The sequence below is a fragment of the Blennius ocellaris genome (assembly GCF_963422515.1).
Source record: "Blennius ocellaris genome assembly, chromosome: 14".
Lineage (NCBI taxonomy): Eukaryota > Metazoa > Chordata > Actinopteri > Blenniiformes > Blenniidae > Blennius > Blennius ocellaris.
In genome coordinates, this window is record NC_137663.1 from 22,157,480 (window position 1) to 22,172,140 (window position 14,661).

Genomic DNA, 14,661 nt, shown 5'->3' on the forward strand with positions numbered 1-14,661 from the left:
TAACTCAGCTTAATCTCCAACTGCCTCTTGAACGGCTCTCATTACCGCTCACTTCTCTCAAAAAGCCCCACCACTCACCTTCACACCTCCTGGCAGCCGGCAGGCACCAGCGTACCCCGGGAGACCCACCACGACGTCTCTACCTCGGCCAGGCCAGCAATCCTTCACCTGTCAGGCTGGTTCACTGCACCAACCTTGGATCAGTGCCAGTCCACTCACTCAGTGCATGCCCGTTCCACTAACTCAGCCTGCTGGGGCCCACACACATTTCTTCCCCTGTTAGTCTACAAAGTGTGCCCTGCCTCCTCCTCTCACAGGTCCAGTCACCCACACAGGACGCTACGTCCACTGTAGAAACGGGCCACTTCACAGCCTGCGACATCCAAAAGCACCGGTGGTGTAAAAGCGTGTGCGGCAGAGGTGTGATTGAAAGGTCTTTCATGCCAGCGTCAGACATTCTCCAAAATATTTTCACCCGGGAGAGGGTGAAGACACGGTCGTCTTCTTCCCAGCTGAACAGCGCAGCGAATTCCGGCGCCTTTCAGAAATGGGACTGAGCAATAATTAATTAAAGAGATGACTTTCACAGAACACGGCTAATTAAGAAACTTTATTTTTACTGGGTAACGTTCCGTTTCACAGTGTATCTTCTTCAGAGGGAGTCGGCTCACCACAGAGTTTGTGCACACAGTAATAAGTAGCTCAACTGCCCATGTACTCCAGGATTTATTATATTCCTGACATAAAACTTGTGTTCATCGAGGTTAGTGATGCCGTCATCAAATCCGAATGTGAGGCTGTTGGGTTAAATATGTCCTCGCTTTTTATTCTAACTATAGAAGTGATATTCTTAAGAAGTTAGACTATAAAAGCAAGCATACTCAAGAGACGATTTATTTGAAAGACTAAAATAAAGTGAGATTTATGAACGTTTTAGGTAAGCCACAGTGCTATTCTCTGCATGCCTGCATATGCTGTCTGTAAAGTTGCAGTTTTTAATGACAATGTATTTTGGATTTGTCTCTCGATCAAACTCTGGCCTCTGGGCATTGCTGCGCACTCTGTTCCATCAACTCTGAGGTGTTGTTGGATGTGTCGGTGATTTTGCTGTCATGTGCTGTCAGTTTTGTCACCACAAAATGTCAGACTTTGGTCAGTTTGTGCGACACTGCATACTTGCTGCCTGCAAGTAAACACAAAACAAAACACAGTGTGTTCACTGCCCGCAGCAACTGGCGACCCCACGCCAACGAGCCAATCGGCTGTCACTCGGGCTGACGTTACAACACAGAGGTGCACCAAAGACAAGTGATGGATAAATACACAGCAGATTAAACTACTTTTTTAGTTTTTCAAATGAAAGTTAGCAGCTAACTTGGAGAAATCAGGGAGACAGGGAGAATAAATCACTGCAAAGTTTCTTCCAAGAGACCATATAGGGAGCCTATCAGTCAACTGTTAGCGTTCACTAGAAGAAAATGCTGTAATTCTCTTTTCCTGCTTCACTTTCAGGTTCTTGCTGTCTTTTATTGTAGTATTGTATAACAGAGTCACTGTTAATGGTATTAGTAACACCTGTGCCTCTCCTCGAATGCTAAGTCAAGTATGAACTGACAGAAAAAAAAAAAGCCTGTTGTCAACTCATAGGAGCCACAGGCCCACATGGCTCTTTTCGCTAAATGCAATTAAGCCTCCTCTCAGGATGAAGCTGAGTAGAACCGAGCTCCATGTCATAGTAAACCATTTTCACGGCAGACGGATGGGATACTTTTGCTGTGATTGATGCAATTTGTACTTGGTATTAAAAAGAGATGCCACAGATGAGATGCACATGAGACCTAATCACTTTGTCCATCGAGTCTCACACCCTTCTCCGCCTCGGACGGCTCAAAGGAGACCACAAAAGACCGACGAAGAATAGATTAGAGTTGGCTGGCTTTTTGAAGTGCGGAACGAGGCAGAGGCCGAGAGCTGAGGAGAATGCCAATTTATGAATCAATTCCATTTTCAGTTCCTACTTCATATCTCCACTACATTGCTAAGGATGGAGCCTATCCCGACTGAGAAAGAGCAAACGGCAGTGCAAAGAAAGGAAAAAAAAAACATCTGGACGTCTTTGGACTATGTGAGGAAGTCAAATAAAACACCCATATGAACATGTGAACTCTGGAGCCAATTCCAAGTACGGCAGGTTAAAACCTGGACAGTTTATGCTCAGGGAGAACATGCAAACCCAGCAAGGCCCACAATACACTAGTGTTGACTTGTGCGGAAGACAATTGGAAAACTATAATTGATTCACAAACAAACTGGGATGATGGGGTCATTTAAAGACACGGGTTTATGTTACGTCAGGAGCAGCATAAGTGTTTCTGCCAGTTTCAGAGCCACGCAGCTGTGTTTTCCCCCTCGTCGTGCTCATGCTGTTTACATAGATAGAGAATACATTTGTGCCCGTCTGTGCTCCTATGGGACTCAAAATGAGGTGTGGCCAACAACATCGGTGCTTCATTGATATCGAGAAGAAAGAGAAAGAGATACTGCCAGTGGCATCAACTTCAGGTAAACACTGGTGCAACCTTGTTTTTTTTCTTTATGTGGCCTGCCTGTTGTACCAAAAAGGATCTATTCAGCTGTGAATTGATCCAAGCTTCTTTGTGTTCCTTTTGTAAACCAAACAGATCCACACTGTAAAGAACTGTTATTTCTAACAGCTTGAAACTTTGCAAGACCTATTTAGAATTCAAAGCAGGATTAGAAGATGCAGTTCATTCTGAAAATGTCACGCAGCTCCTCAGGTTGCTGATGTCCAATGTTGTGACAAACTTGTATCACTTGGAATTGAGCAACTAAAACATCCAAAGTTGGAGTAAGAGCTTCATTGTCTTGATCTATGGTGTCCTCCATGTCTTTACTGGCAGAGCCAAAATTCTGAAACGAAAACGCAAAAATTGGCCTACATATAATGTTTCACCCAGTTACTGGTATCATCTGTTGTATTTAGCGAATTATGCTAAATTGTGGTTGGAAATCTTTTTGTTTTGCTAAAAGGGAAATGACCAAACGTTTTATTCTAAAAACTTTACTTCAGAGGAAAATAAAAGGTCATAACTTTTCCGGACATTTTACTCATGAACAATGTTGGTGACCCACAAAAACAAAGTCAACAGTTTGTTTGGTTGTTTTTAGGGCTCAAACTTTTTAAAAGAACTTAATGCTGGGCACCATTTTAGATGTTTTTCATGATGTGACTGGATCAGTTCTCCTGCTGAGAAGCATTCTGGTCTTCATAGAACTTGCAAAATCTGCCCTCATAAATAATTCACCAAGGAGCAAGTGGGAAGGGAATAAGAGATGTGACGCTGATTGTTTTGATGTCCCGCACATGGCAAAACCTGATAGCGACTCTGTCCGTGTCTTTGAAGCATAATCCATCACCTTTACACAAACAGTGAAGGCTGTCACCAAAACATTGACACTGCTGATGCCACTCCTGACGGTTTGCTGATTGATTCTCGTCTTAAAATGTCAATATTTAAATTCTAATTTTTATTCTTAAACAAACTTGTTTTTTTTGTTTTTTTTTCATAAATTAAAAAGTAGTTTGATATTTAGGTCCTATTTCCTGCTTAGGAAACATGAGGGGCTGAGATGTTAGTAGCTGATCATGAACACACATGTTTGGATCGACAAAATCTAAAAGAACATTGTCTAGGTCTGTTTTCATACTCCTACCTCATTAAGCTTTTGTACAAAGTATGGGTATGGTATGATTTCAATTGGTATCAGCTTGGGAAGGAAATCAGTGGTATCTTACATCAAAGTGCTATCCAATCTTTAAGTTGTTTGGCCAATAAGATCACAATCTGTCCTCCAAGTATTTTGGAAGCTTGATCCACATTGTGTTAGGACTGCAGCACATTTTACCACCAGGGTTTGAGTTAAGGCATTGTCGCAATAAAAAAACCAACAAAAAAAAACATTGTGAATCCCATGTGTACCATGCCAGGACGGAGGAACAGCAGTAGGTACACATTTGCATAAATGCCCGTTGTAAAAAAAAAAAGTCTATAGGAGCCATAAAAAGTGCAAGCTGTCCCACACAAACAGGCACAACAAGACTGAGATGTAATTTTCACCTCCCTGCGATCAGGAGGGAAAATGGTGGATAAAAATCTGGTCCCGAAGCAAAAAAATAGAAACCTTGTGGTTTTCCTGTGAGAATGAATCTACAGCCTTTACTGCTTCACAGTATTCCAGCATGGTCTCATACAGCATTGGTAAATATCACTAATCCCTGTGATCAAATACCCACAATTCACTTTAAACCGTCAAACTTCCACTTCTGAGCTGCCTGATAGAAAAATACGACTCGACAGCCTGGCAGTGATTAATAATGAACATTATTTACACCCGATCCCATGACTAATGATGAATATTTAATAAAAAGGTAGCTATGTCAGAGTTACGATCATACGAGACAGTGACAGTGGTGTGCTGTGGGAAATCGGAGCTGTGTGTCTTCACATATTCAGTATTTACTTTGCGCAAGTTCTCCTTTAGGCGACAATCTTGAAAACATCCAACACTCCAGTAGCAAAAAGACATTTGGGTGTGTTTGTTCTGATGTACTGTATGTGTCCGTGTTGAGGCGGCGTGACTAATGGAGGCGATGGAGAGGACAAAGGATTTAAAACTAACAGCTGGCAGGATAATAATTAAAAAAACAAAAAAACGTGTGTGTTTAAACCAAAATGGTGTCAAAATCAGAGCGAATGTCCCACTTCTTTGTTCTCATCTGCGAGTTTTAACAGCTGGCTCCTGCTGCAAGAGGTTAGGGTGTGTGTGTGTTTCAGTAAAGCACACAGACGCGACACACCACTCAAGTACTTTGTTTTTACTGAACTGTGTATTTTAGAGGGAAGCAGACATTGCTAGATTGGTTTCTTGGTGACTAAAGATTTCTCATTAATTTTTGAGTTTCCACTGGCACAGTCGCAGAGGCCACAGAGGCTTTTTTTGTGTGTGTTTGATATATGATTCAAGTTAACTGAATATTACCTATTGTGGCTAAACTCATTTCTAAAAAGCTTTTTGTATCTGAAGTTTTGTTTCGGTGCATCTGATCCTCTTCAAACACATGGGCCTGTCAATTTTTTTTTGACATTGTGTTTGAATGGAAATCCAGGAATATCCAGAATACTTCTTTCAAATATTCATGAGTACATTCTTGCACTGTCGCAATTCAACGTTTTCTGAAGCCAGGGCTTAATTATACAGGTTGGAACCTATTTGACAACCAGAATATATCAAACTGTGCCCTAATCGGTGAGGTGCAAGTCGTGAGCTCGGTGTTAAAAGACTCAGCCCCACTGGAGTGCCCTTTGGAGTCACTCAGTCTGATATCTGCCACCATGTGGCTAATCACTGGACTCTCTCCTTAAAGTTGGAACTCTTGTGGTTTGAGTTCTGGCTGATTTTGGAAAGCAACAGAGCAACTATCGTGTGCCGCCAAACAACAATACCACAAGGTTTCATTCAGATTGGCTTTATGTGGAGATTGGAGTAATTCTCGACAGTAATTGTTTGATCTTGTGAAAGTTATTGACATTTTCATCACGTTTACTCTGCGCTACAATAAATGAGGGCTTTAAAGTTTAAATTCAAACGTTATTATGGCACTATTTTACCAGTCCAACCTACCAACATGAAATTGGACTGTATGTGGCCCCTGAACTAAACTGTGTTTGACAACCCCTGCTTCAGAAGTCTTGATGTAATTTAAGATTAGGTGCTGAAAATGTCCATCAAATCTGTTATATGCCTCCTGCATGTTAACAGGTTGTTTTTTTGGGGGGAAAACTACATAACTATACTGGGATCAAACACCAATCAGACATGTTTTTCAAAGCACAGTGAAGACGACATTCCTTACAAACGTGTGCATGTTTTTTTACAATAACAATTTAGCATTTCCTGTTACTTCTACATAATAAAAACCTGCATTATTGCATAGTTTTTATTATGTGGAGCACTGATGTCACTTCTATACCTGCTGCCTTTAGACGAAGCTTGTATGGAGCTGAAGCCAATCCCGGGTGACACTGGTGGAAAATAAGATAAAGACTGGACGAGTCACCGTCTGCTGTGGACGGCGATAAAGAAATTACTAATTGAGTCTCAGCTCAGTCAATGACACAAACACACACAGTGTAATGTGGGATAACATGCACGCCTCATTTCCTGTGAATCTCTAATGCGTGTATTGTGTGTGTGTGTGTGTGTGTGTGTGTGTGTGTGTGTGTGTGTGTGTGTGTGTGTGTGTGTGTGTGTGTGTGTGTGTGTGTGTGTGTGTGTGTGTGTGTGTGTGTGTGTGTGTGTGTGTGTGTGTGTGTGTGTGTGTGTGATGTAAATTTAACTGAGGGTTGCAATCGGTGGGTGGTACGCTGCTGCAGGGATCACGCTCTGTTGAGTGGGTTTGCGATGGAGCAGTGGTTAGAACTGTTGGCTCACATGTTTGAGTCCAAGCTTTACATGTTGCATGCATGGGTTTTCTACAACTCCTGTAGTGTCATTGTCCTGAATTGGGCATGAATGTGTGAAAGTGTGTGACTGTGTTTGGCCTATCGTCACCCGGGATTTGCTGAAACCTCCCACACAGTTGGATAAATCAATGGAGAAGATGGATGATAGATGTGGTAGAATCCAGAATCCTTGCTTTCCAAGTAAGAAAAGGAGATGTTGAGCAAAAAAAATCTAAATTACTGCTTGGATAAAGTGGCTATATAGCAGAAGTGAGCAAATAACTTTGTCCAGGAGTGTAGTGAAGAGCTCAACCTTAAGTTGTATTCAGTAAACACAATATATTAGTGCAAAGACTCGATCTAAATATCGAGGGACTTGATGGCCAATAAAAATCAGTTAATCATATTTTAATCACATCTTAATTTTTTACTGAATGTTCAGCATGCAGGTGATACTGTGAACAATTACTTATGTGCAGTAGTAGCAACAACATTCAGAAAGTTGTATTTTCCACTGTGTATATACTAAGGCTAAGTGGAAGCACTTTCAAAAAGTTGCATTTTTAGTGGTTCCCAGCACCGTTGTCATGTAAACGAACACCCAAAATGCTACAAAAGTTTTGCATTTTCACTTGGAAACATTGTGTAGCCTAGGAAAGAGTAAATGTGTGTTTAACACTTATTTTTCTCTATAATTACTGTATTTATTTTTGTTTATCCCATTCAAGTCCCAACTCTTGATTATATTTCTTCTATCACAGTCTTATTCAACTAACATTCAATTTTTGTGGGTTTTTTTTTTTTCTTTTTTTGGCAGATAATTATAAATCATACATTGTAATCGCTCAGTGCAGAGAAAGGCGAATACATACAGCACACTGGAACTACCATCTTAAAAATATAAAGCAAAGCAAATGTATTGCAAGCATCATATGTAATCAATCTATCCAACTTTGTTTTTGTGGCACTTTTCATACATTTTGTAGCACAAAGTGCTTTACAGACATTAAAAACAAATCAAATAAACTCATGATCCTTCTGACTTTCTGGATTATTAAGCAGGAGGTGTCAGAATAGTTACCACAGGGTTAGTGTTTTTGATACTTCGATGTGATCTCTTCCTATCATTGTGAAGCAGAATTCACCACGCACTGGATTGTTCACACACTAATAGGGAACGTGAGCTGGGTTTAGACCATCGTGAGACAGGCTAGTTTTACCCTACTGATGATGTGTTGTTGCAATAGTAATCTTTCCATTAAATCTCTGTCTCATAATCCTCACTAACCAAAAGTCCATATTCTGTCTGCTGGTCTGGTACGGCGGCTGAATAAATGGAAACTGTGCTGACCTTAAAGAACATCAAAATGGGTTTTTGATTTCACTAAAACCCGTGGAAAAATAATTTTCCTTTCCTCACAAATACTCCCTCTGTATTCATTGGTGTCACAAGTCGCCATCTCGATAAACAATAGTTTGTTTGTTTTTTTGTGTAATAAAAATAATAGTCTCGATAGCGGTAATGCTTCACTGAGTACTTCATAAAGTATTACTGGCCGAGTTTATGCTTTTCATCTTCCCTACAAAAAAAACCATCTTTATCTTTGTTTTCTTTAAGCTTCACAAATCTTTATATCCTGTTTGTTGTACACAACAGAGGCTATTACAGCACAGAGGCAGTCGTCGCTGGAAACATGAGGGAGCCCTGATGCTTAATTGATATTTATTTATTGCCCACATACAGTATGCCCTCATAATAGCCACTTAGCCAGACTGAAGTCATTTGCCCACATGCTTCAAAATGATGGCGCTTTTTCCTACTTAGAGCATGCAGGAACATCATTCTGAGCACCCAAACACCCCATGCTGATAATAATTACAATTTTATGTATTTGACGTTGTGACCTTCACCCAGCAAAGTGTTTTAATGGATTCGGCTGCAGCCCAGGTGGACTCTTATCTCGAGCTGTTATTACTGGACACATTAAGTCGGAGAAAGCCCCTCTAATAGCAGAGACAGATTTGCTGTTGAGAGCGTCAGACTCCCTTTTGATCAACATCCAGAGAGGAAAAACTCGGGTTTCTCTCGAAGCCCTAAATTCCTTAAAGCTGCATCCGGAGTTGTGCAGCGCGAAGCCTGTGCCTCCGATAGTGCAGCGGGATGCGGCGCTATGGCTGACAGGGATTACTCACATATTATAGGTCAGCTCCTCAGGGGATTTTAGTTTAATTAAAGACGGTACTCATTAACTCATCAGTGTTCCACCTACAGTATAGTGGCCTTTTCATCTCACCACAATATTGTTCTGTAGGGGATTGTGGGCCATGTAAATTAATAAGCAGTGGTTGATAGCATGCGGGGAATTATTCCCAACAAAACGCTGCACAGGAATTCCTTTTCTTGGCATAAAACGTTACCAATACTTCAACTTATTTCTGTAAATATGGAGATCCTTGCTTGTGCAAATGGCGATACAAAACAAACACAGCCAAACGATATTATTCAAATATTGATCGAGGCCTGAGGCCGATTGCTGACATGCGGTTTTCTGAGTGAGAGAAATATCAAACATGCACTGTAGATGAAACTAGACCAGAAGGAACGGAGAAGATTATAGCCTCTATAAATTAAGCACAGGTATGATTTTAATTACAAAAATTGACCCGTCTCACACAAGACTTGACAAACTCACACTCGTCATTTTTGGTTAAATGTCAGACTAATCTGTGTGTGTTTTAAGATATTATTGTGATCCAGAATCAGTAAGAAACGTAACTATTCCTATGTGCTTCTATTTTTAAAATATCTGATAAGTCTTTATATATTGCCTGCTATTGTTAAAATAAGCTGCAGTGGAATAGTTTTATCATTTCAATTAATTCATCTTCATTAAAGTTATGTATATACATATATAATTATTATATTCTAAAAATGTGTTTTAATTTAAAATAGTAGTATTTTTAGCTTCAACTGATTTTCGTCATAGATTCTTCTGAGCAATCTTCTAACAAAATACTGCACATGATTTCCTTGTTACGACATAAATCATTACCACAACTTATTCTTGTAAATACAGAGATCCCAGCTTGTGCAAAGAGTGAAACAAAACAAACCCCACCAAAAGATATTATTCAAATATTGATTGAAGCCCGAGGCTGGTCGCTGACATTCCAGTTTTTCAGAGAGAGAAATACCAAACATGCACTCTGAAAATGTAATGAATCAAAAGATCAGATTCAGAGACGAGACTTTATAAATATAATCAGAGGTACAATCTTGATTACAAAAAAGAAATAGAAAAAAAGAATCCAATTCAATTATTGGAAACTTGTAAATAAAAAAAAAAAGAAAGCTGAATAAAAACACAAACTTGTAAATATTGGCTTTGCAGTTGCTTATAGAAACAAACAGCACGGAAGCATTTCAGTCTCAGCGGTTCACTTACACAACAACATACCAATGTTTCTCTTGCATCCTATGTATTTTCTATTTTCTGACTCCACCTCGCTCCTCCTGTTTCTCCCTGCAGGGCAGTAGTTGGACACAGAGAGCCGTTGCCCGATGATAGTAAAGACAATATCACCATTTTCACCCGAATCCTCGACAGGCTGCTGGATGGATACGACAACAGGCTACGTCCCGGGCTGGGAGGTAAGTGGCGGTACACGTTGTAGATATAACCACAAACACCTACACAGTGAAATATTTCAGCTTCAGGTCGGAGATACATACAGATGAAGCTAAAGGATGTGGATGAGGTGTATCAGAGTATCATAGATAACAGTATCACCCATGTTTATGTCCCTTTGGCTTATATAAAGATTGCATCAGAACACCTTGTTTATCTTTGGATTGCATGCACCTGCTTTTATAAGGCTGCAGTGAAGGAGGAGACCTCTTCAAATACGATGTAACTGTAAGACACGGATCTACTCTAAATTGCTATTTGGTTGAGATCTTGAGATGGTTCCTGATTTGGTAGATCCGGCTTGTATTTACTTTTGGTTACTTTCGGTGGGCACATTGATTCAGTTTGCTTATCAGCTGCATTGCTGACCTGCAGCTTATATCGGTACTTTCAAACCTTTGGTACATTCCTTCTCGGGTCTCAGGCAGCATTCAGCATGACTTCAGGAAAACCCATCTTTGGATATCAAGAATAATTAGGAGTTTGCCTCTTTTGTTTTTATAGATAGTTTTTCCAACCCTTCTTTTTGTTTGTGCATAATACAGTTGTAGATGTCATGCACCTAAGCATGACGACACACTACACAACAACAATTCATACCTCATATATATCCAAAATTTGACCTTGAAAACAAGGGGAGTGAAAGCAGTTTATAATATTAGATTTTTTTTGGCTACATATTGAAAGATAATGTCACAATGTAAACTCTTCACTGTCTGCTCTTAATTTGCCACCATCCCGTGTAAAAAGGGTACCGGTAAAAGTTGGTTTTTTTCAACCTGATGTACATTCACACATCAATCAGGACAACGTTGCTTTGCAATGTCCTCGCCAGTCACCAGAAGCAACCTGGTGTTCGGGGGTCTTGCATAAAAGCACTTCCACAAATGCTCATGCGGGGGCAGATGCTGGACTTGTGATCAACCTACTCAACCAACTGCAGCAAAGCTTAAATAAATATAGACTGAAAGCTGAAAGTTGCAACTCATAGGGAAGTGGACTAATGGAACTTTATGTTCATTAGGCCTTAGAGTACGGGAAGCTTCATATTTCAAAATGATCATAAACCAAACGAGAAAAGGAGTTAATATATACTGGCTCAATGTGTAATGAAGCTGGAGGAAGATGTTTCCAAAAGATGAGGCATCAATGATGTGGATCTTTTCTGAATATATCCTGTGCTTTGGATTTTTTCAGAATAAATCATGATTTCAAAGATGGGAGTACATGGACTTCAAAACGAATGAAAAAAGCACTAGTACCAAGCGATAAGTGTAATATTTTTAAAAGGTGGTCAGATTTTTGCCATTTCTATAAATCCACATGCCCATAAAAACGTATACATTTTTAAAAATTAAAATAACATATATATATATATATATATATATATATATATATATATATATATATATATATATCTCACAATGTCAATGAAAATGAATCAAACTTGAATGACTGTTACTTCTTGTCGGAAATATTAGTCCCCAGATGGTGAAATATTTAATTATATATATTTTTTATTTTTTAATAAGGCTCATCCACAAAATGTAATAAGCTAAATCCATAACTGTGCACGGTGAGGCATGATAGCTTGTACAGATGATGGACTGACACCGAGATCATAATGACGTCAGGTCACTTTGTCGCAGCACTGTTGTGGAAATGTGGCTCCCCTTGGGTGAAAGTCTTTGTTCAATCATGCCCAAATGGCAAATAAGCACATATGTCAGTGGAAATCCCTCTAATTGTTGCCATTTCTTCCAAATATTCGCGCCCACCCCCCAGGACAAAAATGCTGCATAACAGCAAGCCCACATGCTCAAACAGGCTTTGCCATTTCTCAGCCAGCCAGCTGGAAGTGGCCATTTCTGCTCTGCTGCATGTCGCTGAAGCCACGAGCGTCCTCGCCGGGCTGAACACCCACCAGGCTGATAACTGGGTCTGCGTGGCAGAAACCAGGAGGAGAAGCAACACGCAGGTCGTTAGTGTCGTAATCCCCCCCCCCCTGCAAGGGCAGGATGAGGCCTGCACCAGTTAGGTCTTCCAGCTACCAAGTTCTGCATGTGGTGACTCCGAGCTCCAGGTCCTGCACCTATTTCCTTTCTGCTAAAGCAAAATATATCAGAACCAAAACAACAGGAACTGCAGAAATTGCTCTAATTGGCTGAAATAACACACTTTATTCATAAGCCACTCCAGGGTTTTTGTTTCAGGGGCTGAGTATTTGGTAACACTGTGTTGATATTTATTTATGAGAAATGAGCTCCGAGGCAGGTTTAGCGTCGTCTTACGAACAAGCTTGACTTTTCCAGATTTTTGACGCAGGTGGTCATATGACTTTTTTTTTTTTTTACATTCTTGATATTTTGTGATTTGTTAATGATTTTTAAAATAGATTAGCATGGATTTGTCAGATTGATGTCACTCTAAAGCAGGTCAAACATAAGGCCCATGGGCCAAAACCAGCATGCAGGAGACTCCGATTAAACCACACAGCAACAAAAAAAAAAGCCAAGCAGTATTACGAGTTAAAGCTGTTTTAAGTGGCAGCACAAAGAACATCCTGAACTTTACAGTACATCTTCCAGTTTAGCTTCATAGAAGTTTAAATCTATACTTCAGCAAGTGTGAGATGATGAGCATAGGATGTGCATGCATGATATATTGAGGTTTAATGGTGGACCTACTTATATTCTTTTCATCATTAGATATTATTGTTAACTGTTAGGGTCCATAGGCAAAACCAAAAAAAGCAAAACTTCAATCATGCTTTTCGTTTGAAATATCTGGCAAATCTTTTTATGTAGACTGGAACGGTCATAGCTGGTTTTGCCTTGAAGCTTATTTTATCAATTGAATTAATTTTCCATGACTCGACTGAAGCTCTCTGATGCCCCCTTGGAGAAGCACATATGCAATTTCATATCCACTATTATAGTCATAGATAATGATTACGCATGAGAATAAATTGATTAGGTTTTAAGCATACAGGTAGGTTTGTCTGTTCATGAAAACAGATGAGTAAAAAGACCAAAAATGACCAATATATCCCCCCTTAGTGTAGCCCGCCTGCTGCATCAGAGTCAAGAGCGTCCACCTTTGCTGGAACAAGGCTACCAATCTTCTTCCTGTTGGAAGATCGCTCGCCTCACTGCTCCTTTTGAGAAACGGTCATCTGGGACCATCTCAGACACGCAGACTGGATAGAAAGTGAAAAATGCCATTTCATTTTATTTCCAACAGCATCTATTAGCTCTGCCCCATGCTCTGGTGCATTGTTGTAAACAGAAACGGGGGCAGCTCATTCTGTTCCCCTGCCTAGGTCTGCCATGCAAACTGCTGACTCTGTGTTGTGATAATCGCGTATTTGTGAGCACTATTTGCGTCGCAGGAATGATTAATGTGGAAGTGGATCCCCTCCCTCAGGGGGGCCTTTTGCCGAAGGATTAGAGACCTCACCTGTGGGTGGTCCGTTAGATCTGGGACACAGTTAGAGTCGAGGATCTATTCACTTTTGGAGAAAAGCCTCATCACTCTCTAGTTGTTGCTCCGCTGGGAGCAGCTATTTGTCTCGCCGCTGGCCCAAGAGACTGCTTTACACATTCGCCCCAGAGGAAGCTGATTCAGCTCCCACTGAAGAGGGCAAAATCTGATCTGTCACGACTTTCATATCATGCCCCACTTAATGCTTTGTTCTAATCGTTTGTGAAGTGTTTGGAAACAGTCCTTCCATGTCACGTCATTAATGCCATCATTTAATGTGTTGACGAGCTCCGCGTGTAATGATCAATCTGATCGTTGCTCCAGCTTCTGGAAACATCTATAAATCATGATGACAGAGCAAAAGCAATTACAGAGTTTGCATTGTAACGTAATGTGCAATGATACATGTAATTAGAATAAAAAATACATCGGGGCCCGGCAATATGCGCAGCCTCCTGAGAATCATGCCAGACCCACACAACAATAGACGCCATCGTGTCTAATGTGATTAGAAGACGGGCAAAAAAATTGTGTTAAGGCTCTGGCGTGGGCCCATTATTTGGATAAAATATACATGCACAGCCCCATGTGTTAATGCTGAGCTGTTGTATTTTATTCCTGAGCCAGGCATCCCTCGGGGATTGTTAAATGTTTTTGGGGCAGGCTAACTCAAATTATTTTGGGTCAAAGGGGATGTCTTCTCTCCAAAGATACAAACTTGGGTTTGGCCCAGAGCAGATTTTATGCTGTGGTGGACAAAAGTAACTTGAGCCAAACAAATGGTACTTTTACTGACCGAAGAAACTATCAAGAAGCATCTGTGAAGTCGCTCGCGGCAACATTTTGCTTCTGAATCGAGGCTGAAAAAAAAAGCCTCCTGGGACAAATCCTTGGGAGCGCAGTAACTAGTGCTGCCCAACGCTGCCCGCCACATTTTAGGAAATGTCAAATACCGTTAGTCCGGC

General features: G+C 40.5%; 1 protein-coding gene across 1 annotated transcript in view; it reads left to right on the forward strand.

Annotated features, from left to right (window-relative positions):
• The window catches only part of gabra3 (gamma-aminobutyric acid type A receptor subunit alpha3), a gene marked incomplete at its 3' end in the record, with an annotated part of 73,507 nt that overhangs the window by 17,200 nt on the left and 41,646 nt on the right, over nt 1-14,661 (forward strand). The window contains exon 2 of the mRNA XM_080508916.1: nt 10,055-10,176. Coding sequence (XP_080365042.1) covers nt 10,055-10,176 — 122 coding nt within the window. The remainder of the gene's footprint in view (nt 1-10,054; nt 10,177-14,661) is intronic.